The sequence below is a fragment of the Felis catus genome, chromosome F1, assembly GCF_018350175.1.
Source record: "Felis catus isolate Fca126 chromosome F1, F.catus_Fca126_mat1.0, whole genome shotgun sequence".
In the NCBI taxonomy this organism is placed as follows: domain Eukaryota; kingdom Metazoa; phylum Chordata; class Mammalia; order Carnivora; family Felidae; genus Felis; species Felis catus.
Window position 1 is genome coordinate 8,056,327 of NC_058384.1, and position 26,064 is coordinate 8,082,390.

The 26,064-nt window shown below is 40.1% G+C and overlaps 1 protein-coding gene across 1 annotated transcript in view; it reads right to left on the reverse strand.

The window, feature by feature from the left end:
- The window catches only part of KMO (kynurenine 3-monooxygenase), a 57,478-nt gene that overhangs the window by 29,873 nt on the left and 1,541 nt on the right, over positions 1 to 26,064 (reverse strand). The window contains 3 exon segments of the mRNA XM_023247883.2: positions 3,917 to 4,006; positions 5,211 to 5,308; positions 6,426 to 6,495. Of these exon segments, the coding sequence (XP_023103651.1) occupies positions 3,917 to 4,006; positions 5,211 to 5,308; positions 6,426 to 6,495 (258 nt within the window).

Below are 26,064 nucleotides of genomic sequence, written 5' to 3' on the forward strand. Positions count from 1 at the left end.
TTAAGAATTGAGAATGACAGGACCGTGGGTGAGTGATCACTTCCTGCTTCTTCTGTGTTGAAGGTCCCATATGGTAACTCCCACCAACACCTTCACCCTCTTGGGCACCAGTAGAAATGAAGCTGTCCCACCCCCACTCCAGTGCTGGGGGTAAGAAACTCAGTTTGGTGCTCAGGTCCACTTCCCTCTGCTCATCTAATGTTCTGATATTCTGAACCATATTTTATTCCTCTGTCTACTCATACTTTGTTGACTCAGTCTCTGGGGAGGGAATGATGTCAGAATTGGCCTTCTTAGCTAACTCCCTGTGAATCCAAGACAAAGGTAGGGATGATTACTGTGGTCACTCTCAATTTAGAAAAAGCAATAATACAACTTAGCAATACTGCCCAGCACTCCTGGGAGCTCCTCCAACACCTATGTTGCGCTGGCCACTGTCCATGAGGACACCTGCCCTGTGCCTCCCTTGATGTTGACCTCATGTACTCATGCAGCCTGTCTCATCATCCGTAAAACAAGGTGGTTGGATTCAACGAATCCAAGGTTGCTGATCACGCTATGATTCTGTAATGCGAAAGTGCATCACAAGTGTTCTTACCCAATACACACTGGGCACTTAAACATTTATGTATTTTTAGAGTTCTTGTCTCACCCAACTTCCGTCCATAGACGGATGCTCCTTTAATTGGGAGAACACTATTTTGCTGTCGATTTAATATTTAAACAAAATGTCCGCCTCAGTCCTCGCTTTTTCCGTGAGGTCTTCTCGGAAAACTGAAGCTTCTTGCCTCCCCAAACCATACAGCTGAGCGCTCCATCTCTCAGAAGAGTTCTTTTTGCAAGAACTTGGTTACCGTCTGTCCTCAATGCTTACAAGCTCCTCTCCCAGTCCTCAGTAACCAGCACTAGCACGCAGGATGGAACACAGAAGAATTAGTGTTTATGACAGGATACGTTTAGTACGTATAGCTTACCCTTGACTGGTATGTGTGAACCTTGTGTTCCTTTCCTACAACGCCAAGCCCAGCCTGGGGCCACTTGAACAGGACATGTTAATTATCCAAAACTGTTTATCTGATCAGGGATGATCAGTGGATCTTCTTCCCCTTCCTTCTCCTGCCTGGCTCATACATTAAGACTCTGTACGTATGTTTTTACCATGCCAAAAATAAGCAGGTTACTATTTTAGAAAGTCACTAAATGGAAAAAAATGGATCTTTCCCCACTCCCTCCCATCTCCCATAGGCCCTTAGTTGTTGGAATGTTTTCCTTTCTGCCACTTTTTAAATACATGTTATCGAGTAGAACACACATGATATAACATTTACCATTTTAACCCCTTTTTAAGTACACAGTTCAGTGGCATTAAATACATTCACACTGTGTATGGGCATCAGCAACATCCATCCACAGAAATCTTCATCTTATAAGACTGAAACTCTCTACACATTAAGCAATGGCTCCCCATTTCTCCCTCCCTCCAGGCCCTGGCAATCACCATTCTACTTTCTGTTTCTGTGAATTTAACTACTCTGGATACCTCACATAAGTGTAATTTGGCATTTGTCCTTTTGTGAATGGCTTATTTCACTTAGTATAAAGTCCCCTCCAGTTTCAACCATGTTGTAGCAGGTGTCAGAATCTTTTTTTTTAAGGCCAAATAGTATTCCAGTGTATGTTGTATAGAAAACCTCCCCTTCTCCTCTGGTGAATGTCTTCTTTCCTCCCACTTACTACCACATGCACAACACTCTGACACCAGATGTGTTTCGCGGGGTGGGGGGAGGGGGGAGATTCCTCCACCAGGCCATTTCTCAGTGACACAAGCTGGCTGTCCCACAATTTAATCACTCTGACACTATCTGCCTGGATAGCCTCAGATCCTAAAGGTTAGGGTTCAGTGCCATGAGATTGTACCCCCCACTCCCCCCCCCCCACACTTCAAATGCCAATGGCAATACAGTTTGCAACTGGGCTTCTAACCAGTCAGCTGTAAGTTAGATGTTCCCATGAGCCCCTCTTCAGGTTCAATTAATTTGCTAGGGCAGCTCACAGAACTCAGGAAAACAGTAGACTTTCTGTTTAAAGGGTACAGATAAACATCTAGATGGAAAAACGTGTAGGGCAAGATATGTGTTTGCCCTCTGTGGGTGAGCCATCTCCAAGTACCTCCGTGTGTTCATGAACCTGGAAGCTCTCTGAACCCCATACTTTTGGGATTTTTGTGGCAACTTCATCACATGGGCATGTTGGATCATTAACTCCGCTTCCAGCCCCTCTCCCCCTCTCTTCAGATGGGTGGGGCTGAAAATTCCAAACTTCTAATTAAGGCTTGGTCTTTCTGGTGACCAGCCCCCATCCAGGAGCCCACTGAGAGTTACCTCATTAGAACAAAAGACACTCTTATCACCCAGGAAATTCCAAGGGATTTAGGAGCTCTGGATTAGGAATTACAATCAAAGACCAAATATTAGAAGAAAAGATCTCCTAGTGCTCTTATCACTTAGGAAATTACAAGAATTTTAGGAGTTCTGTGCCAGGAACTAGGGGTAGAAACCAATATAGATTTTTTTATTATCTTACATACATGGACACCACATTTTGTTTCTCCATTGATGGACATTTGGGTAACTTTCACTTTTTGGCTATTATAAGTAATGCTACTATGAACATGAGTGTTCAAATATCTCTTCAAGTCCCTGCTTTCAGTTCTTTTGGATACATACCCAGAAGAGAAACTGCTGGATCATATGGGAAATTCTATTTTTAATTTTTGGAGGAATGGCTACACTGTTTTCCACAGTGGCTGCAGCATTTTATATTCCTACCAACAGTGCGCAGGCATTCCAACTTCTCTACATCCTTTCCAGTACTTGTTATTTTCTGTTTTCATTCTTGTTTTCTGAGAGTAGCATCCTAACGGGTGTGAGGTGCTTCAGCCACTTGTATCATCACAAGAGCCACACAGACTTTGTTCCCATGAGCACATGTGCTTTATCTCTTGCTGCCCAGAGTGTGGTCCATGGAGCAGCAGCATGGACACCACTTGGGTGTGTTTAGAATGCACCATCTCTACCTTCACTCTAGCCCTACAGAATCAGACCCCACACTTTAACAAGATCCCAGAGGAGTCTGAGAATCGCTAATCCACCTGCAGTGGGCTCTGTGGGAGCTCAGAGACTCAAAGAATATAAACTTCATTTGGGCTCTGCCTTTAATAAAATAAGGCCTTGTTGGAAAAGCAAGTTGGAGTTTTTCTCTGGTTGATAGCTGTTTGGCACACTCATTCTGTCTCAAAGAAACACACTTAGAAGGTATAAATATTAGATAAAAATACATACTTTCCCCACTCCGTGTGTTACTATGTAAAGATAGTAGAAACACAAAGCAGAATAATGGATTTTCTTTTGTAAACTTGATTTCACCATCTGGCCTCTGTTGTTTTAGAAATTATATAGCACTAAACACATTTTTGGTTCATTCTCTAAATTCCATTACAGTTAAATTTAGGGCAAGAGAGTCAGTTTGGAGAAGGTAACAACAGTGTAAAACCCTCTAGAGTTGTTCTTGCATTTTATGCTTGACAATAAATGCATAGTAATCTTCTCTGTGTAACTGAAAGGAGATGGGAGAGAAAGGGTGTCCCAGGCCAACATGAACAACGCATAGAGGCAAAGAGCCTAATAGTGATGACAATGTAACTTACTTCTATTGAATGGTTATTAGAAACTGAGCCCTATTGTAAGCATCTCATCTCCTATGGATTAATTTATTAACTAGTGTATGTGTCCAAATTGCAGACCGACACAGGCAATGTCAAAGACAGATCTAGAGACAGGAAGGGCCAATAAGCAAGGGTCAAGTTCCAGACATTAGACTCCACTGTAAGTAAACATTATCTTCAGGGTAAACCAACCTGTGACTTGGTCCCATAGGGAACTGCAGACTTTTTTCCTGAAAGAGAGTGAATCATTCTTGCTCTCATGGGGATACCTTGGGCTACAATCTGAAATAAACCAAGAAATATCAATTTCAATTAGCATAATATGGCATCATAGAATAACACAGATATCGGGTTTAAAATGTGAGTTTTCAAATATTTTCAAAAAATTAAAAAAATAATGCAAAGAGCCGTGGAAGCACGGTGTTGTAGAAACTTAAGGAAAGCTATGTTCCTGCAGAACTTAATTTTTTATTTTTTTAACCTTCAGCTTTTGGAATCGACTTCTTTATCTGGTCTAAATCACATATTACAATCAAGGGAAATGGGTCCGTGTCAGAGAGGCTGAATGATTTTCTCATGATCACAAAACAGAGCAATGCATGAGGAGTAAAACCCAGGACTCCCAAAACCCCATGCAAGGTATTTTCCCACACACATATCTGAGGAAACTGGAAATAGAACTGGCATCCATTCTGGCTTATACGATCATTGAAAAGGCACTTTGTCAGCAACAGTATAGCAGAAAAATATATTACTTCTGTTCATATTTCCAAGGTACTGCTAGACAGTGAGAAGTTTGGCAACACTGAGACTACATGAGGACCCACAATTCTTATCCAAACCCTTGAGGGCACATCAGTTTCAGGATATTAAAGTGTTCCAATTTTAGATAGGTAATTCTAAGGATATCACGTAACACCCAGTGGACTCTGAGGCATCACCCCAAAACAGAGCACAAATATCTGTAGCAAAACATATTCACACTAACCGAGATTTTTTTTTTAAGCTATAAAAAGCGTCACATCTGGTCAAGTTTGCTGCTGAATCAGTGATGAGAAGTTTTCTGTTTCCAGAGCTCTTTGGAGTACAGACTTGTGGGTAAGAGATTATGGACTTGTATGGTCTTTATGGTCAAAAGAATGAGGTTTGTAGGCCGGCCTCCTGTCATCCTGGATGCAACCTCAGGTCACACTTCCTGTAGGCTGAGACCCACCATTGGATTGCAAACCCAGTGTCGGAAGAGATCATCAGGGAGAGTCACAGGATCCCCCTGCCCTCATCATGCCCCAGTTCCCCAGGCTGCCTCAAGTGTCCAATGTTCACCCTCCTGCCAAATTTAGAAGTTTGAAAACCTTTGTAGACTGAGTTTCCATGCAAAGGTTCTTGGCATTAGTTGGTGCTTTGAGCCTGGATGAAATCAAGAGCATGCAATTGTTGGAAACTAGCAGGTATTATCTTTTACAAGGAAAATACATTAACAAGGTACCTGATCTTCCAGGCCAATGGCGTGCAAGGCTTGCCGTCCTCTATAAGAAAGGGCCAAGTTAATGCTTCTTCCACGTGCAAATTTAGCCACTCGGAGATCTAAGACATTGAAAGTAGACTCTGTATTACACACAGCTCATTATTATCTTAGGACAGAGTGAGCAGATAGCACCTGAATAACTGGTGCATTCAGGACCAAGTTAAAAGACCTTGTTAACTCCTTTAAAGAAAGCACTAACAGTAGTAATTTTGTATTAAGTTAAATTTAGATAGTTGAGGTTAAAAAAATGAAGTTCCTCTTTCTAAAAAAAAATTTCTTTTTAAAATGTAAAGAGATGGAAATGCAAGCTGATGCAGCCACTCTGGAAAACAGTATGGAGTTTCCTCAAAAAACAAAAAATAGAACTACCCTACAACCCAGCAATTGCACTACTAGACATTTATCCAAGGGATACAGGGGTGCTGCTTCGAAGGGACACATGCACCCCCATGTTTATAGCAGCACTATCAACAATAGCCAAAGTATGGAAAGAGCCCAAATGTCTATTGATGGGTGAATGGATAAAGAAGATATGGTATATATATACAATGGAGTATTACTCGGCAATCAAAAAGATGAAATCTTGCCATTTGCAACTTCGTGGATGGAACTGGGGGGTATTATGCTAAGTGAAATTAGTAGTCAGAGAAAGACAAATATCATATGACTTCACTCGTATGAGGACTTTTAGAGACAAAACAGATTAACATAAGGGAAGGGAAACAAAAATAATATAGAAACAGGGAGGGGGACAAAACAGAAGAGACTCATAAATATGGAGAACAAACTGAGGGTTATTGGAGGGGTGGTGGGAGGGGGGGATGGGCTAAATGGCTAAGGGGCAGTAAGGAATCTACTCCTGAAATCATTGTTGCACTATATACTAACTAATCTGGATGTAAATTAAAAATTTAATTAAAAAATTTTAAAAAATAAAAAATAAAATTAAAAAAATAAAAATAAAAAAATAAAATACCTATAAGGACACACACACACACACACACACACACACAAAGGAAAGAGAAAAATGATAGAGGAATGTTTTACAGTGGAAATCTTTTTCTTGCTATTCTGAAATACCACTGATATACGATGGTTATATCAGTAAAAGAAAATGTAAAGAGAAAGAGGTCAGAGAATCAGAACCACATCTCACAATTTTCAGTAATGTCTTACCTTCCCTAGCTTCATATACATCAACTTGGAAATTCCTCTTCGCAAGGAAGCATGCATTTAATGATCCAACCTAGGAATTAAAGCAACGTTTTTCATATTTTTATCTGACGTCACAAATATAGGGGATTTTTACTGGTAAAGTGCAGCATCATGTGTCATTGTATTTGTACTGTATTTGGCTGTCACATCGATTTATTCAGTCACTACCAGAAAGCACCATTGGAAAAATAGTGGGATTAACTCAGGATTAAACGGTATCATTTCAAGAGGTAGCTTTGGTGTTTTTTTTTTTTTAATTTTTATAGTGAGATATAACTTTCATACATAAAGATCTTAAAATGTGTACAGTTTACAGAATAGTTAGAAAGCAAACATCCATATAACCACCACTCTACCCATCCATACCTCCCCCACCTGCTCTCCAATTAAGATTCCCAGCCTTTCACCTATGAGTAAATGTTATTCTGACTTTTAAGATTCCCAGCCTTTCACCTATGAGTTAATGTTATTCTGACTTTTGTAATAACCCATCCTTGCTTCCTTATAGTTTTACCACTTAGGTATATATCCCAAGGCAGGATAGTTTAATTTTGTCTGCATTTGAATCGCATAATTAGAATCACACTTATGTATCTTTTCTTCTTTAACTCAACATAATGCTTCTGAGATTCGTCTATACGGCTGCACGTAAACTCCAGGTCACCCACTTTCATTACTGTATGATTCTTCATTGCATGAACATCTCACAGATTATTTAGCTGTTCTACTGTTGAAGGACATTTGAGCTGTTTCTGCTCTGGGAATATTTTTTCCCAGTTTTTTTCAAGTTTATTATTTTTTGTGAAAGAGAGAGTGAGAGCAGGGGAGAGGCAGAGAGAGAAAGAGAGAGAGAGGGAAAATCTCAAGCAGGCTCTGCACTGTCTGCCCAGAGCCCAATGTGGGGCTTGAACTCATAAAACTGTGAGCTCATGACCTGAGCTGAAATCAAGAGTCGGGTGCTTAACTGACTGTGCCACCCAGGCGCCCCTATTTTAATCCAGCTTTATTGCAATATAATTAACATATAACATTGTATAAATTTAACATAAACAACATAATGATTTGATAAGTGTATACATTGTGAAATGATGGCCCAGGAATATTATTAACAATGCTGCAAAGAACATTTTTGTACATGTATTCTGGCACAGAGGTGCATAAATTTTCTGCAGGGTTCATACACAGAAGTGGAATTCCTGGTCAAAGGTTTGTGTATCTTCACCTTTATTGTGTCAAACTGTTTCGAAATTTTGTACCGGTGTGTTTTCTCAACAGCAGTTTCTGACAGTCTATTTTTGCCAGCACTTGGTGTTCTCAAACTTTTAAATCTTATGGTGAAAGGGTAAGATAGGAAAGCACTTGGTTTTGATCTGCATATGACTGACTGCTAGAAAGGTCAAACTCTTTTTCATATACTGACTGGCTGTTTGGATCTCTTCCATAAAGTGCCTGTTTAAGCCTCTAGCCTATTTTCTATTGGATTATCTGTCTTTTTTTCCTACAGATAACTTGAGTTATTCATAGATCTGAGTACAGTCTTCATCATTTTTAAATGTTGCAAATGTCTTCTTACATTCTGTGGCTTCCCTTTTAAACTTTATAATATCTTTAAAGAATTTTTTTATTACTGAAGTATGATGACGTATTGTTCTATTCATTTCAAGTGTGAGACTCTACAGTGGCTTTTAAAAAGGAGTTCTTTATTTTAATGCAGTCACCTTTATCCATCTTTGACATTATTAATAATGCATTTGGTATCTTGTTTAAGAAATGTTTTCCTACTTTGAGATTATGAAGAACTTTTTGTCTGTTGTCTTCTGAAGACTTTATAGTGTTGCCTTCTGACAGCTTTATGTAGGTTATAGCAATTTATTTACCGCCTCATTGCTAACAACTTCTATTTTGTAAGATCATCCATATTCAATGATCACACTAGAATTTTCAGCAACATTGAATGTTGTTAACTAACTCTCTTGTTGACACCCTAACCTTCCTTTGTTTTCCAGTTGTCTTCATACATCTCTGGCCATTCCTTCTTTTTCTCTTTCATCCTTGCAAGGAAAGACCGTCAAACATTAGAGTTTCTCAAGCTTCCAGCCTAGTCCATCATCCACATCCATGGGGATTCAAAGACTTTCATCTCTTACCCAGATCTCCTACTTGAGCTCATGCATACAATGTTTCATTGCTGTAGCCTCCTAAATGTCCCCGAGCACCTCAGAGTCAATGGCTCCAAACTGAAACTTGTGATTTTGCCCTGCATTGTGTCAATTCTCTCCACATATTCCTATGTAAATGAATGATATCCATTTATCCTATCCATCTAGTTACTCAAATTAGAAACCTAAGTGTCATCCTTGGGACTTCTCTCCCCCTCATTCTCTGCATCCAATCCCTTCCAAGCTCTGCCAGTTCTACCTTATAATGTTTCTTTACCTATCTCTTTTCATTTTTACCCCTTACGCTTCTATCATATCATGAGCATTATGCTTGACCAATGTCAGGCTTTCTGTCTATTCTACCAGCCAACCTATTCTCTGCAAGCAGCCATTTGGTGTAACGGTGAAATGGGTTATCTGAACTAACTTCTGCTACAAGGTAAAGGAAACATAGAGATGAACTTGATGTTTGGAGCCATGTCTGAGGGTATCCACTAATTGCAGGACCCACTGGGAACTTCAACAGAGTTTATGACCATGAAACTGGATGGATAAAATCTGGATTTCAGGACAGCAACCCTGATTTGGGAGGGTTTAATAAATCCACAGGCTTTGAGTCAGGACCCTAAACAGGTACATCCTGGAAGTCAAGTAAACTGGAAATGAGCCAATGATCAAAGGGACAGTGCACTGCCTAGGAATCATCCCTAGTCCTGTTTGGATCATGTTCATCCGGGACTGCAGTGAACCACAGCCACCTGACAGAAGCAAACAGAAGCCTCTCTAGAGAAAAATGCATCTTGGGCCTCAAATTTTCTCCACAATATTTGAAAACTGTGCAGATCATATAGCCTTCTTTCAACTGCTTGTACACACCACACTCTTTCTGCCACCAGAGAATTTAGCACATACTATATCCATGGCCAAGAACCTTTTTCCTTTCCCTCTTTACTTGGTAAACCCCCATTCATCCTCAGGATTCCATTTGGTTTCACTTCCTTGAGGAAGCCTTCCTCGTTCAAGCTACTTCAACCCCCTTCTTTTAAGTTCTCATGGTGCTACAGACTTTTCCTTTGAAAAATGTTAAGGGTTGAGTTGTGCGCTCCCAAACTCACATGCTGCAGTCCTAACCCTGGGCCTTAGACTGTGACTTATTTGAAGATGGGATGTTTACAAAGGAAATTAAGTTAAAATGAAGTCACTAGGATGGACCTTAATCCAACATGACTGGTGTCCTTATAAAAAGGGGGATTTGAACACTGACACACATAGAGAGCAAAGATGACATTTAGAGACATGGGGAGAAGCTGGCCATCTGCAAGCCCAGGAGAGAGAGCTGGAACTAATCTGCTGAAACTTTGATCTTGGACTTCTAGCCTCCAGGATTCTAAGACGACAAAACTCTGTTCTTTAAGTCACTTGGTTTGTGGTATTTTGTTTGGCAGACCGCAGAAACTAAAAAGCTTTTCACAATTGGAAGTTTACAGCTTTAGGGAGATTGTGTGGTCAATATCTATCTACCCTCCTGGGCTGCAAACTGGTTTTGCTCACCATTTTATCGCTAGCCTCTACCATTGTGTTTGTAGCAGAATAAGTACTTGATCAATATTTGTTGATTGTATAAATGGATGGTAGAGCTTAAATTTTTAAATAAAATTTGTAACCAAACCAAGCCAAAATTTACTGAGCAGCTATGTTATATGATTTAATCTACTACACTTTAGAGATCTAAAGGTTATTAAGCTAAGTCTGTGGGAGCAGTAACACCTAATTCAGTTAAGAAGAGACAAACATATAAACCAACTAATACTTAGTAAACCATTTTTGAGTATGAAGGCCCACTTTTTACATAAACATTTTGCAGATACCCAGCATCATTTAAATTTCTAATATAGGTTGGTTAAAAATATATATAATGAATTTAATCACAGAATATTTACATATACCCCAAGAATAATTATAGTTGATCCTTGAACAATATGGGGGTTAGGAGTGCTGACCCCCTGCACGGTCAAAAATCCACCTATAACTTTTGACTCCCTGAAAACTTAACTACCAGTAGCCTACTGTTGACCCGAAGCCTTACCGATAACATATTAACACAAATTTTGTTATGTATATTATATACTGTATTCTTACGTATAAAGTAAGCTAGAGAAAAGAAAATGTTATTAGGAAAATCATAAAGAAGAGAAAATACATTCATAGTACTGTACTATATTTATCAAAAAATCAACATATAAGTAGACCCACATAGTTCGAACTCTGATTGTTCAAGGGTCTACTGTATGTTTGAGTCATGCAATTTTATTCAATTTTCCAAGTATTCTGTGTGCTATAGGTTGAGAGACCTTTCCTAGCAAAATAATTCTGGGCCCTGAGGTGGAAATCAATATTAAAAAAAAAAAAAAAAAAAAAAAAAAAAAGGTAAATGCCTAGAGAACACACAAGAAAGGGATAAATTTGCCTTGAGGGATGTGACAAATTTTATGTTTTAAAGATGGCCATAACAGTATATCCCATCCTACATACTATTCGACAGTTATGACCTCGATACTCCTTCATCAGAAGATGGAATTCATTTCTCCATTTCCTTGCATCCAGGAGGGTCTGTGATAACCTTGATCGATAAAATGCAGTAGATGTGACACTTGAGCTTTTTCCAGGCATAGTCTTTAGGTGGCCTGCAAGCTTCTGCTTCCTGCCTTCTGGAAGCCAGTGATCATTTAAGAAGAATAAATAACTGGAGGCTGCCATGTGTGAAAAACCCAAGTCACAAGGGCAGGCCATATGCAGTTCCCATCAAGAGCCTCAGCTGAGCTCTCTACTAACCAACAGCTCCTACCAATTGGCTATCATGGGAGGGCACCATCTTGGACGTTCAGCTTGTCAAGCCCTCCATGACTGCAGCCATATGACAGACCACTCACAGAACTGTGAGGCATGGTAATAGAGTATTGTTTTAGGCCACTAAGCTTTAGAGTGGTTTGTTACATAGCAAAAGATAACCAGAACAAAGGGATTGGTAAAGAACTTCCTGGAAAACATTACTTTTGACTTCAGCTTTGAAAGATGAGACTATTTTGATATGTAGAGAAGAAGCAAGTTGATAAAGAGTAAGAATCCTCTTGGAAATTTAAAAACAACTCTCAAGAGATGCAGAAAAATTGCTATTTGAAAAATACTTATTGCTTCCCAAGTATTACAAGATATCTATTCCTTGCTAGGTATTAAAAGTGATCCAGAGAAAATAGCTGCCTCAGGGAGTTCACAGTCCTATGTAGGTCTTCATTTTTTTCTGATATTATTTGACACACACACACACACACACACACACACACACACATTCCTATGTGCTACCCATGTGCTAGGTGCTAGGGATACAACAGAGAGCAAGATATACCAGGCCTCTCAAGGGGATTACAGTCAATTACCACACAAGGTGATCAACAATATAGTAGAGGAAGTTCAGCTATGAGAGTACAGAGGAAGGAGGCTCAAGTCAAATTAAGGGTGTGGAGTGGGATAGGGTATGACTTCCAGGAGAAAAAATGTAACTGAAGGAGGAGGATTCTAAGTAGAAGATGCACATGATAAACATTAAAAGTAACTACTAGAGAGAATGAAACAAATCTGATTTAGGAAATAATACTGATGATGGACAGTGCCCTTGAAGTGGTCATGATGTATACTGCTCTACTCCTTTAATCTACACTTCAGCCATGTGAAGGAGGTACTGTTGTTATCTTGTCTCATGGGTACAGAAATTGAGGCACAGAGAAGTGAAGTGGCTTACCTAAGTTTACACAGCTAGTGAGTGCTGAAGTTGATGTGGAGATTCAAATGGATCCAGTCTGGTTCCAGAATATGAGTGCTTTATCAATAAAATAGAAGTGTGTCTGGATACCATTGGAGATACAGTTGAAGATGGAGACTGAATTTATAGTGGCACCAAGATGTGAGGTTAGGTTGTATTTTTTCTTGCAGCACTGAACTGTGCAGAGGAAGAAACCCATCGGAACCAAGGAAGGGTGGGTTTTGGCCATTTGGATGGGATGGAAAGCAAGAACTTGAAGATTTTATTTGAACTGATGGACAGTAACCACCAAGTTGGATGAAATGCAAGGAAAGCAGCAGAAGGCTCCCGAACAGGGAGAAGTTGGAGGTCCCTGTGAAGAGCAGATGTAGTAGAGGCAACTGTGTGAGGGAGTGAGGAGGTTTTTAATCAGAGTCCAAGGTCTGACTCTGTTGCCCTAGATGGAGCAGTGCTGTGGGATGACAAGGTCCAAGTCCAACACGGGTCATGGGACTTGGAGGCTGAAGTATGGTGGAGATTGAAGAAACTGGAAGGGTGCAGTTCAAAGATTAAGGGGCTAGGGAACTGCATGGGTCAACCATGTGAATGTTGATAGTCCCTCAGGGTGAATGCTGGGGCTGGGATCTAGAAAAAAGATTATGTGAAAGTGCTGGAATCCTCAGTACTGGTGGGAAGTGGCTCAGGTTGATTGACAACAACAGAATGGAATATAAGTAGATGACACAAGCCTCAGAAGGCTTGCAAATAACACGGAAGCCTACAAGTCCAGAAGTTGCAGTGTAGAGTAAGGATACCATGCCAACTCCCCATCCAGACATACTCAAGATGTGGGAGAAGGCCACAAGTTTTAAACTAAAGACAGGAGTTTCAGGGGAAAGTCAACAAGTGAAGTGAACACACTGGAAATTTTGCTTACCATAAAACTGAGATCCAGAGGACCCTCTGGAAGGGAAGGTAGCAGTGAGAAGCTGGAGAGAGGAATCACAGAGCTAGATGGGGGCACATCTGGGAGAGGGTACTCCCCACGGTTCCCTCCAGGAGCCCAGAGGTGGGAGGCCTCAGAGGTTCTCAGCAGCTCCCTGGTGGTTTAGGAGCTAAGGAGAGGGCCATGCCCCAGCTCAGTGTTCAGGGTCTGTCAGTACAGGAGCAGGCACAGGCTGACACGAGTCCTTGCCTTCTATTTCTTCCATGCCAGTGTTTCCTCCTCTGCTCCAAATCACCTTCACATCTAAGCACCTATGTTTGTTTTTTGTTTGTTTGTTTTTGTTTTAAATAATCCAATGGTTCAAGCTTGGGTTCCTGTCACCATTCATTGATACTGTGGCCACGAAACTTCCTTCGTATCATTCAATTTCTGTAGACTGATGATAGTTATTTTTAAAACTTTGCTCCTATTTAATCATTATGTGCATAGAAAGGTTTCAAATTTAATTTTTTTGCAAAGCAGTTCACATATTCAATATTCTGGAAGGCCAGCCAAGTATCCCTGTTCAATTATTTTGTTAAAATAAATATGCCAGGGTTGGGGTGGGGGATGAATAGATGGATCACGAAGGATTTTTTAGGACATTGAAAACACTCTATATTATACCCTAATGGTAAATACATGTCATTATACATTTGTCCAAACCCACAGAATGTACTGCAATGTACACTACGGACTTTGAGTGATGATGATGTGTCAATGTAGGCTCATCAATTGTAGCAAATATCCCAGTTTTGTGGGGGATGCTGGTAACAAGGGAGGCGATGCATGTGTGGGAGCTGGAAATATTGGGAAATCTCTGTACCTTCCCCTTAATTTTGCTGTGAACCTAAAACTGCTCTAAACAAAAGTCATAATAAATAAACCATTTATTTCCCATGTAGCCACTATTGAAATTATGAACACATTCCTTGCTGGCATTTGATGTGTCTGAAGAGATCATTACAAGTTGTTCTCCTTTTAATCCCTCAATCTGATTGCTTTCCTTTCAATTCTTCGATCTGAAGTGAGTTCATCTCTATTTCTGGCATCACTTTCTCAACAGTGGTCAAGATGCCTCAACTACCAGTATGACTCGGTGCCTGGCACAGAACACTGTGTGTCTTAACATCTTTTAACTTCTTTCCAGCACAGCCTTAGACTCAGTTTTCCCCCACTATAGCTCCTTTGATTTACTTCTTTTAAACACAAACATGTTAAATTTCTTACTTCTCTGTTCTCTTCCAACTTATGAAAACTTTCCTGTCTATCTATATTCCTTTCATTTGTGTGTTAAAGAACATCTAGTAAGGGCAATAGTAGTGATAAGTTTTTATTAGTGAAAATAAATCTGGAAGATTAGAAAACAATTACAGAAGTGAATAAAGCCTAAATGGACTAAGTCTCTCTGAAGAAAAAGAGAAAGGCTTGAGAAATGTCTCTTTCTTTCACAGTGTATAGTTCTAACTGCTCCTTTTATGGTGGAGGCAAGACTGGGAAGGATATTGATAAGGAGACCAACAGGGTCAGGAATGTTGGAATAGAGCTAAATCTAGTAATGTGGAAGTTGATCTTCCTTATTGGGAAAACAGGTCAGACAAGGAGCACATACAAGCCACAATCTAGGTGACTAATGATCAGTGAAAACCTGAGGTGGGAAATAATCTAAGAGTAGACAGAAGCAAGAAATGCCCTCATCCATTTCCTGGGAACTCAGCTACAAGAAAGGACGTAAAAGCAAGTCTCAGTGACTGTGCTCAGAATAGACTCAGTTCCAAGCCAGTGGGGGCCATTGGTCTACTTTCATGAGTTTCTTAGCTCCTTTTCTTTGACCCATATTGATTCCAGGATCTGGGGAGAGGAAGCTGCCTGGAGTGGATATTCCTCTTCAGCCTTTTCTAAGGTTGGCAGGTATTGATCCCTCTCCAGTACCCAACATTTCTTGTGTGTTCGCCAACTGAACACGTATACATGGTTCCTCATGGGGCAAGGGGAGATGGAATGCCAAGTGATGTGGACACAATAGGATTGAACATAATCTTGGTTCATGAAAAATCACGTGTTAGAGAGAATGAGGCCCAGTGGAAACTCTTATACATTACTAGTGATGATGTTGTCAAACTGAATACTCATATATCCGACAAATCTGCAATGTCTCTTTAAGGCATATGCCTAGGGAGCACAAGTCAGAATGTTCAGAGCAGTACTCTTCATAACTAAAGCAGGCAAACAAAAATACTGGAAACAGCCCAAATGGCCATCAAAGAGGAATGAAAAATAAATCATGGCATATTCACACAATGAAAGGAAATAATATGAATATTTTAGTAGTACTATAAGGGAAAAGAATAAGCCCCAGATGGTTTCATTCTGCATGGCACTCTGATAAATAAAGAGAACCAACCCTAAACCACAGATATATGTATACATGTAAATTTTAGAAGCATGTATGTGGATTATTTATGTGTGTTTATATGAGATAAATATATCATATATACATAGAACTTATGCAAGTGAATGATAAACACAAGATTCAGGGCAATGTTTACAATTAGCACAGAGGGTGATAGATGTCATTGGCAATGTGTTAATTCTAGTGTTAAGTGGTGAGGTGAGTTACTACTTCTTATAATTAATAAACAAGAAGAAAAGTAAATAAAAGTCTTCTGCAAGACCACAGTGTGTTCATATCTATGTAGGTGTTATACAAGCTCAGCTAGAAGGATTAGTAACATAGCTAATAAAGTGCTTTCTTCATTCTACCTTTATTTCCCCTTCTCACCTTCTGTAAAATGTGCTTAATTGGAACTGTCAGCACCTTCTTTAGTTGTTACACTGGCAAAAAAGCTAATAAGACATAAAGATATAAATGGAAGGGAAAATGTGTGCAAACCACCGTGAGCCCACCACAGACTCTCAGTTAAGGCTCAGCTGGTTTCTCAGCATAACTAGAGATGAGAGAGGTGAAAGGAGAGAAGAAATGGGGCAGGGTAGGATACCTAGGAGCAGTACAGGCTTTCCATGATGTGTGTTCTTGGAGGTCAGCCTTGACAGAGAAAGGGCGGTTCTATTAAGTTTGCGGACAATTATGAAATGTCTCTATATTTATTTTGAATCACCAAAAGTCCACAAGAGTAAACTGTTTGATCATAGAATAATTTGCAAGTTAAAAGCTTTCATAACAACTAGTCAAGCCTGTTCGTACATAAACAGAGCTCTGAGGTGATTCCTTGGTTACATAATTATGGATTGACCCCGTTGTTCTTCTGTTTCTCTGCCTTCTTTTCCTGTCTCTTCTGACTTCCTTTTTTGCAAGTCATACGTTTGACCCCACCCTGGCCCATAATATTGATGCCTAACTTACTAATTAAAAACATCGTTTGAGGGGCGCCTGGGTGGCTCAGTTGGTTGTCTCCGACTTCAGCTCAGGTCGTGATCTCATGGCTCAGCTCATGAGTTCAAGCCCCAAGTCAGGCTCTGTGCTGATGGCTCAGAGCCGGGAGCCTGCTTCAAATTCTGTGTTTCCTTCTCTCTCTGCCCCTCCCCTGCTCATGCTCTGTCTCTGTCTCTCTCTCAAAAATAAACATTAAAAAAAATTGAAAATTTCTTTTATGCAAATCCTGAAGTATGCATCTCTAGTGTTTAGCTGTCTCATTTTTATGCAGAGGATTTGCCAAGTTTCTGCGGGTTCTCATGTGACCTCTCTGGCAATGATTGTTCAGGAAAACTGTACCTTTTAATTTATAAATCCTGACCCTAGTAGGAAGGAGCATCATAATTATAAAAATTTCATGCATTTTATGCCTCTTTATTATGTGTTTGAAATTAATCTGATAATGTAATGTTAAATGGTGTTGACTACTTTTGACTTAATGAAACATAAAACTCTCCCTAAGAATCATAGGCCTTCCTAAGTTTGTCACCAAACAGAAAAGCCTGTTTATATCTCCCACTCATTGCACGATACTTTGATTTCTCAAGAATTTGATCTTTGAACATATCAGTGTAATGAAAAGAACCAGATTGTTAACTGCACTTACTGTGAAATTAGCACATAAAAATGTCTTCATACTTGAGTAGTAATGATTACATCTGCTAGAATTGAGTGCTATTACATATATGTTTTAATATTTAAGCCTTAGCCTGAACTCTCCAGCCTGTATCATCTGGACTTGTTCTTTGAAGCCAAGAAGTAATCTTGATTGTCCTCCTCTGATGATGAAAAAGTGAATGTCACACACACTTACTGTGAGTGTTCTTAGGACTTTTTCTCTAGCCTTGATCCCTCTCCTGAACTCGTGTCTGTTTAGTGAACCTCTTTCTACCTGGGGGTCTTACAGACATCTCCATCTCAACATGCCTCAAATACAACTTATTCCCCTCCCTCAGGCTTCAAACCTCCACCTTCTGGATTCCATGTTAGAGAATGGCAACTCTGCCCACTAGTTCAACCAACCAGGATACTTCGGAGAATGTTTAACACCCCTTTTACTTGCCAATATACATTTAATCAGGCAACAAGGCTTATTGATCCTCTTGAACCTTTCTCAAAATAGACCTCCTACTCATAGTCTCCATTCTCTTTCTAGGGTCCTCATGACCTTTCTTTCTTTCTTTCTTTCTTTCTTTCTTTCTTTCTTTCTTTCTTTCATATGAAATTTATTGTCAAATTGGTTTCCATACAACACCCAGTGCTCATCCCAACAGGTGCCCTCCTCAATGCCCATCACCCACTTACCCCTCCCTCCCACCCCCCCATCAACCCTCAGTTTATTCTCAGTTTTTAAGAGTCTCTTATGGTTTGCCTCCTTCCCTCTCTGTAACTTTTTTTCCCTTCCCCTCCCCCATGGACTTCTGTTAAGTTTCTCAGGATCCACATAAGAGTGAAAACATATGGTATCTGTCTTTCTCTGTATGACTTATTTCACTTAGCATCACACTTTCCACTTCCATCCACGTTGCTACAAAAGGCCACATTTCATTCTTTCTCATTGCCAAGTAGTATTCCATTGTATATATAAACCACAACTTCTTTATCCATTCATCAGTTGATGGACATTTAGGCACTTTCCATAATTTGGCTATTGTTGAGAGTGCTGCCATAAACATTGGGGTACAGGAGCCCTTATGCATCAGCACTCCTGTGTCCCTTGGGTAAATTCCTAGCAGTGCTATTCCTGGGTCATAGGGTAGATCTATTTTTAATTTTTTGAGGAACCTCCATACTGTTTTCCAGAGTGGCTGCACCAATTTGCATTCCCACCAACAGTGCAAGAGGGTTCCCGTTTCTCCACATCCTCTCCAGCATCTATAGTCTCCTGATTTGTTCATTTTAGCCACTCTGACTGGCATGAGGTGGTATCTCAGTGTGGTTTTGATTTGTATTTCCCTGATGAGGAGTGATATTGAGCATCTCTTCATGTGCCTGTTGGCCATTTGGATGTCTCCTTTAGAGAAGTACCTATTCATGTCTTCTGCCCATTTGTTCACTGGATTATTTAGATAAAAAGCTTCTGCAGTGCAAAGGAAACAAAACAAAACTAGAAGGCAACTGACAGAATGGGAAAAGATATTTGCAAATAACATACTGGACAAAGAGCTAGTATCCAAAATCTATAAAGAACTCACCAAACTCCACACCTGAAAAACAAATAATCCAGTGAAGAAATGGGCAGAAGACATGAATAGACACTTCTCTAAAGAAGTCATGACCTTTCATCTGGACTACTGTGATGGTTTTCCAAGAATCTTCCCAGTCTCTACCTATTCAAGCCATACTCCACACTGGCCGGGGTGTCTCTGAGGAGACAAAAATTAGAGGATGAATTTTTTTTTTTGTCTTAAAGTCCTTTATTAGCTCCTCATAAGTCTGCAGAAAAAAGTCCCAAATTTTTAACGTGAACTAAAAGATTCTTACATGTGATCCCAGCTTCTCTTTTCAATTCATTTTTTTGCCATTCTCTGTCTTAGGCATGCCAAAGTTACTGCACATTTCTTGAATACGCCATGCGTTTTTATACTCCATGCCTTTGAATATAATGTTCCTTTACTTGAACTATCCTTTCCTGCTTTCTGTATCTATAAAATGCTTAGCCTTCTTTCAAGACTCATGTTCTCAGTGCCATTTTTCTTGATGCCTCTCCTCCTCCCAAAGAGGAGAATCTATAATTCTGCAGATATCTGCATGAATATATGTGTTTTAATATCTATCACAATGAACTGAATTAATTATTTACATTCCTGTCTGACTTTCCCACAGGCTGTAAGTGCCCAGAGAGTAATGATATTGGGAAGACTCATATTTTATCACTCTTTCTATTTCTAGTCCAAGCCACAATACCTGATACTTAGTAAGAACTCAACATTTTTAAATTAAAAAGTTAAAAAACACAGATAAATATGAAGGAAAAAACTAACCTTCCACAATCTTACCATCAGGAAGAACCAGTGTTAAAATTTTCTATGTATATAAAACATAATATTTCTCTTAAAAATGGTAGCATGTTGTAGATTTTATTTTATTATTTTGTTTAAAAAAATAATAGTATATTGTGAATATATTCCATGTCATAAATACTTTATTTATTTTATTTATTTATGAAGTTTTATTTATTTATCTTGAGAGAGAGAAAGCATAGGCAGGGGAGGGACGGAGAGAGAGAGGGAGAGAGGGAGAAGTCCAAAGAGGCTCTGCACCATCAGCACAGAGACTGATGCAAGGCTGGAACTCATGAACGGTGAGATCATGACCTGAGCTGAAACCAAGAGCCTGATGCTTAACCAACTAAGCCACCCAGGAAATCCCAGAAAATATTTTAAATCAAAATATTAAAATAATTGCTTTACATTACCTTGTATGCAATGCCCTTATATTTGGACATTAAAGTATTTTAATTTTTTGGATTATAAACAATCATAATGCACCCATTTATTTCTTTTGATAAAATTGCAATAATGAAATGGTGCCCCATTGGTTCCTGGGTCTTAGCACCAGGGAGGAATAAAGATAATAGCGGAATGAAAGCAGATAGAGTGGAGAGAAAGAAGGGGGTCTGAAATAAGTTGGGGAGAGGATGCTGACAGCCTAGACTGTTGTAGGAGTTTGCCTGATCTTCTCTGGTTTTGTTTTCGGAGTAGCTACAAAGCAGGTGAAAGAAACTGAGAGTGTGTGGGACAAGATTATTTTTAAGGTTTTGTTGCAGGTTTTGAATTTCTCCAGACTTGGTGTTTTTGAGAGACCACGTTAAAGATTCTTAATTGCTTTTCATCTCTCTTAGGTTGAAGGATAATTGTTCCTCTGAAGGCAATACCTCTCTGAGGCCAGCTTCGAGAACGAAACAGCTGGTGCAGCTTTCTGAAATCCCCCTTCCCCACACACACATTTTTAAGACTATTGATAGATACAGAGTTTTTCAAACTGTCTTCCAGAAAAGAAGTACCAAGTTAGGTCACCACCAACAGTGAGTGATCCCTATATACGAGGGGACAACAATCACTCATATGTGAGGCCTTTTCTCTTTGAGTGGACAGATGTATGTGTGGATCATGGACAAACTGTCCAAAAGTATTTGGGGACAAATGATAAGGAAAGCAAAACAGACAGTTAAGCTTCGAGTCAGTTAAGCTTTGAGCTCCCTAAAGATGTTGGTTCCATTGCAGGTACTGCTCACACAGCAGTAAATGAGCAAACTCTGAGGGGTGAATGATCAAACTCTGTGTTACATAGGTAACAGTGTAGTTTATGAGGCACCTTAAGAGTCTGTCTGGGGAGGCGCCTGGGTGGCTTGGTCGGTTAAGCGTCCGACTTCGGCTCAGGTCATGATCTCACGGTCCGTGAGTTCGAGCCCCGCGTCGGGCTCTGGGCTGACAGCTCAGAGCCTGGAGCCTGTTTCAGATTCTGTGTCTCCCTCTCTCTCTGACCCTCCCCCATTCATGCTCTGTCTCTCTCTGTCTCAAAAATAAATAAACGTTAAAAAAAATTAAAAAAAAAAAGAGTCTGGGTAGCAAAAAAAAAAAAAAAATCTCAAAGCATTAGTCAAACCTCCTGGAGAATTAGAGATACAGCTAAATACTAATCATAAACCTGTTTGATGAGAGGGATCAAAGCACAAGGAGAACTAGAAAAGAGGCTGAGGAAAGCTACAGAGTGAGATCAAAACTTGTCCCTAGCTATAGAGCAAATTCAGGATGACTTCTACAGCCACAGAGAAATCCACTCCACTCCTGTTTGTAGAAGGTGCTAGATAGATATTAGTGTGGGGGCACCTGGATGGCTCAGTCGGTTAAGTGCCCAATTCCAGTTCAGGTCATGATCTCCTGGTTCATGGGATCAAGCCTGGCATTGGGCTCTGTGCTGACAGCTCAGACCCTGGAGCCTGCTTCGGATTCTATCTCCCTCTCTCTCTGCCTCTCCCCTGTTCATGTGCACGCATGCTCTCTCTTAAAAGTGAATAAACATTTTTAAAAAATTTTAAGAAGGGATAGATATTAGTGCAGAAATGAGCGTTTCTCATATATAAGTTTTGGTGACTAGGGAGTAGAAATCAAGAGTAGAGTGAATAGAGTTTTATTTACTTTCATATTAATAAAATAAGAATAAGAATAAAGGCTCATAGTAATTATGTTCTTTACATGGTTTGTCTTGTTAATATTTGCAGAAAATAAAAAGTGTGCACTTGACCCAGGCTATCTATAGGCCTTGACCTAAGATTATAGATAATCGACGGTTTATACGTATCTAGGATATTTGGCAAAAGTAAAAATTCTAGGTGACATTTGATTTCTACTTTTGTAAAGACCAGATTGGGAACAAAGCTAGGGGTGTGTGGGTAAGAAAGTGTGAAAAGGAAGCAGTCAAATTTTAGAGTTAAAAGAGGTAGCGATCTGGCGTTCTGTGGTATTTCCTGTCCTCCCAACTGATTATAGTCCCCTCATTACCAAATGCTCCTTCTGTTGCAATCAGCTGAGCGAAGAGTGCCTGGTGAGGTCAAAAGATCCCAAGAATATAGGACAGAAACACATTCTTGTGCCAATATAGCCTCAAGACCACTTTAAGCCTATAAATCCATGAGGGAATCTGACATCTATAGACATGACACGCACCCTCTCCTAGAGTCAAGGATCAGTTGTTTCTAAGGCAATTTCATCAACAGAGGCCACTAACCTGATTTGAATACCAGCGGACAGGTCATGATTATGGACAACTGATAAAATTTGGTATTCTCCTCAATCGAATATTTCGAAAGACTTTAACCTCTAAATACCTTTTCAAGGAGAATTTTGCTAGCACAATCATAGGGAGAATGAATCACAAAACAATGTGTAGTGGGGTTGCTTATCAGCAGAGGAGACAGAAGAAATCCTTCAATGACACCCTGCGATACATCTTTGGAATGTGTGCTACAACAGTGGGCACATTCAACAGTGGTGACAGCTGAGCCTGGAATCCTCAGTAGTTCTTTCAGCTAATGCTCCTGGCTTCACACAGAAAATGAGGGCTCAAGGAGCTATAGCTGTCACCCAAAGAGTGCCCTTCGGCTCGGCCATTTCTATCATATTGCTAAACGCTGATAATAGTCATCAGAAGCAGCATTTCTGAATACCAAGGACCTGAGGATGAACATAGCTTGAGGACACTGGACAGGTTAGAGAGACTTTCTTTTGACTTCACTGGCTTGTCACTTTGCAAAAAGAGAAAACATAGGGGCACCTGGGAGGCTCAGTTGGTTGAGCGGCTAACTCTTGGTTTCAGCCCAGGTCATGATCTCTCGGTTTATGAGTTTGAGCCCTGCATCCTCCTCCGCGCCGAGAGTGTGGAGCCTGCTCTGGATTTTCTCTCTGCCCTTCTCTCGCTTGTGCGCGCGCGCTCTCTCTCTCTCACTCAAAATAAACTTAAAAAAAAAAAAAACCAACCAGAAAACATAACACAGAATAAAGAAGATTCTATGGGCTTTTTCCCCTGAGGCTAAGTTGTTAGAATTGGAAAACTACACCTGTAGCCTGAAACATAGAGGTTATTTTTCAAATCCTTTTTCAAGGATGACATTCCTTATGACACCATTCTGATGGAAAACATTGTCTTTCTTTTGACTGGCCACAAGTTGTAAATGCGTGATGCCTTACTTTCTTCTGAAAGCAAACTCAAACACACAAAACATGTTAGTGTGTTTGACAGTATAAGGCACTGGGATAACCTTTATAAAAGGGAAGGGAGCAGGACCCAAAGATAAGACAGTATCAAGATTTAGAAGGTTAAATGTCTTCCATGGGGAAATAACCCATGCACATCAATAACTTGTATAGAATGCAGCATATGATAAAAGCAAACAAAACCCTGTGGGCATTTCCAGGAGGCAAGAGGACTTTATGGGTTGATCCCTCAGCTGCCAGGAGGTAATCCCATCCGCAGGAGAAGGGTTTAGGAAGCAGTGTGTCACAGAAAGAGGAAAATGTCTAAATCGTACAGTGATTTTTCTAAATATTCAGATTAAGGTTTTTGTAACATTTTCAGGGTTTAGTTTCTTTCATCTTTAGTTTCTCAATGAGAGTTCCTTCATTTATCTGTGGATTCCTTCTGACCTCTTTGATTTGGCTTGTCTTCAAAGAAAAGAAATTAATTGGTCTATCACAGGATCAGATGGCCACTTACAGAAAGGCAAGGGCAATTCTTAGAGGGTGACTTTTCACTAGGTAAGGCCACCACTGGACCAAAAAAAAAAAAAAAAAAAAGAAAAAAAGAAAAAAAGTCGAATTCACTGTTTTCTTTGGACTTCTAAGTGAAAGCTCTTAACTATGTTGCAATTTTTCCCCTAGGGGCTAGGGAGAGCCTTCAATGTGGTAGATAGTAGAAAGTACTAGGATATGGCCCATGTGCAAGAAGAGAATGGGAAAGTGAACAAAAAGACACAAGAAAGAATATGGGCAAGAAAATTAATTTGTCCTCTATGGATGTAATTTAACCTTCTTGAACTGCTTTAATACCTTTTTTCATAATATACTCAATATTCAAGCTTTCGTCCATTGTCACATGTCCTTCATGCTCATATCCTTAAGAGAATTTTCATCCCTCTTATTTATTCATCTATCAAATACTAACTAAATAATAACATTAAGTAGTGAGGGCATGGTTCCAGCCCCTGGAATACATTGGTAAATATGAGCTTATATTCTAGTTGGAGTTGACATTTAATAAATAGGTTAAAACCCAGAACAAATAAAGGGTGTATTTTGGGTTGCTGATAGATAATATTTAAAAACATAAAACAGGGAAAGGGTGAAGCCAGGCAGGTAGACAGGCTCAGTTCAACTGGGACCTTTGGTAAAGAGTTGGATTTTATTTTATTTGCAAGGGGATACCATTGGAAGGTATTAGCGAAGAGTGATAATTACCAGACTTATGTTTTAAAAGGATCATTGTGGGGGGAGCCTGGGTGCCTCAGCTGATTAAGGATCTGACTCTTAATTTTGGCTCAGGTCATGATCTCACAGTTCGTGAGCTCGAACCTCGCATCAGGCTTCATGCTAACAGTGCAGAGTCTGCTTGGGATTCTTTCTGTCTTCCTCTCTGCCCTTCCCCTGCTCATGTTCTCTCTCTCTCTCTCTCAAGAATAAAAAAATGAATTAAATAAAAGCAGACCGTTGTGGCCGCTATGTGGAGAATGAACTGTCTGTGGGTAAGAGGAGGAGCTGGGGGCTCACCCAGGAGGTGGATGAGGGATGATGATGGCCTGGACTGAGATGGTAGCAATGGCCGGAGATGAAATCGATTTTGAGTAGAAAATCACTGGGGCGCCTGGGTGGCTCAGTCGGTTGAGCGTCCGACTTCAGCCCGGGTCACGATCTCGCGGTCTGTGAGTTCGAGCCCGGCGTCAGGCTCTGGGCTGATGGCTCAGAGCCTGGAGCCTGCTTCCGATTCTGTGTCTCCCTCTCTCTCTGCCCCTCCCCCGTTCATGCTCTGTCTCTCTCTGTCTCAAGAATAAATAAACGTTAAAAAAAAATTAAAAAAAAAAAAAGAAAATCACTAAGGCTTACTAGGGGAGTAGAAGAGAAAAGGCGTTTGCATAAAATGAAAAAAAAAGGAATCAAACATGATTCTTGGGTATGAGCCTGCAGAATAAGGTGGATAGAATTCCTTTGCAGAGGAATTTTAGTTGCTTCTAATACATGTCTTCCATGTTCTAGCACATGTTTGTGCCCAGATAGTGAAGTGGCTGCATGAGGAAGACTTTAAATGTTATTCAGTGAGAAATGCACGGATGACAGTCACACTTTTATGCCTTCCAAAATCATATATGCAACCACATAGTTATCTCCCCTTTGATAAGCGACATTTTAAGAGGTGTCACTGCTGCTACCCTCGTCCGAGTCTTGGACAAACACAACAGCCTCTTAATGGGTCTATCTTGTCTTAAAACTTTCCAGGCCTTCTCCTCACACTAGCTCAAGGAATCTTTTCAAATCAGAACTCACTTTCTTGCCTCAAGTCCTCCAGCGGTTTCCTATTGTGCTCAGAGTAAACTCCAGTCTTCTTGTCTCGCCCTCAAAGATCCTGGGGGATCTGGCTGTCTCATCTCTCTTTCCTGCAGAACTACTCTTCTCCAGCCTTGTTCTTTCTGCCTTTCTGTCTGCTCCTTAACACCTCAGCATTTCCCTTCAGGCTCT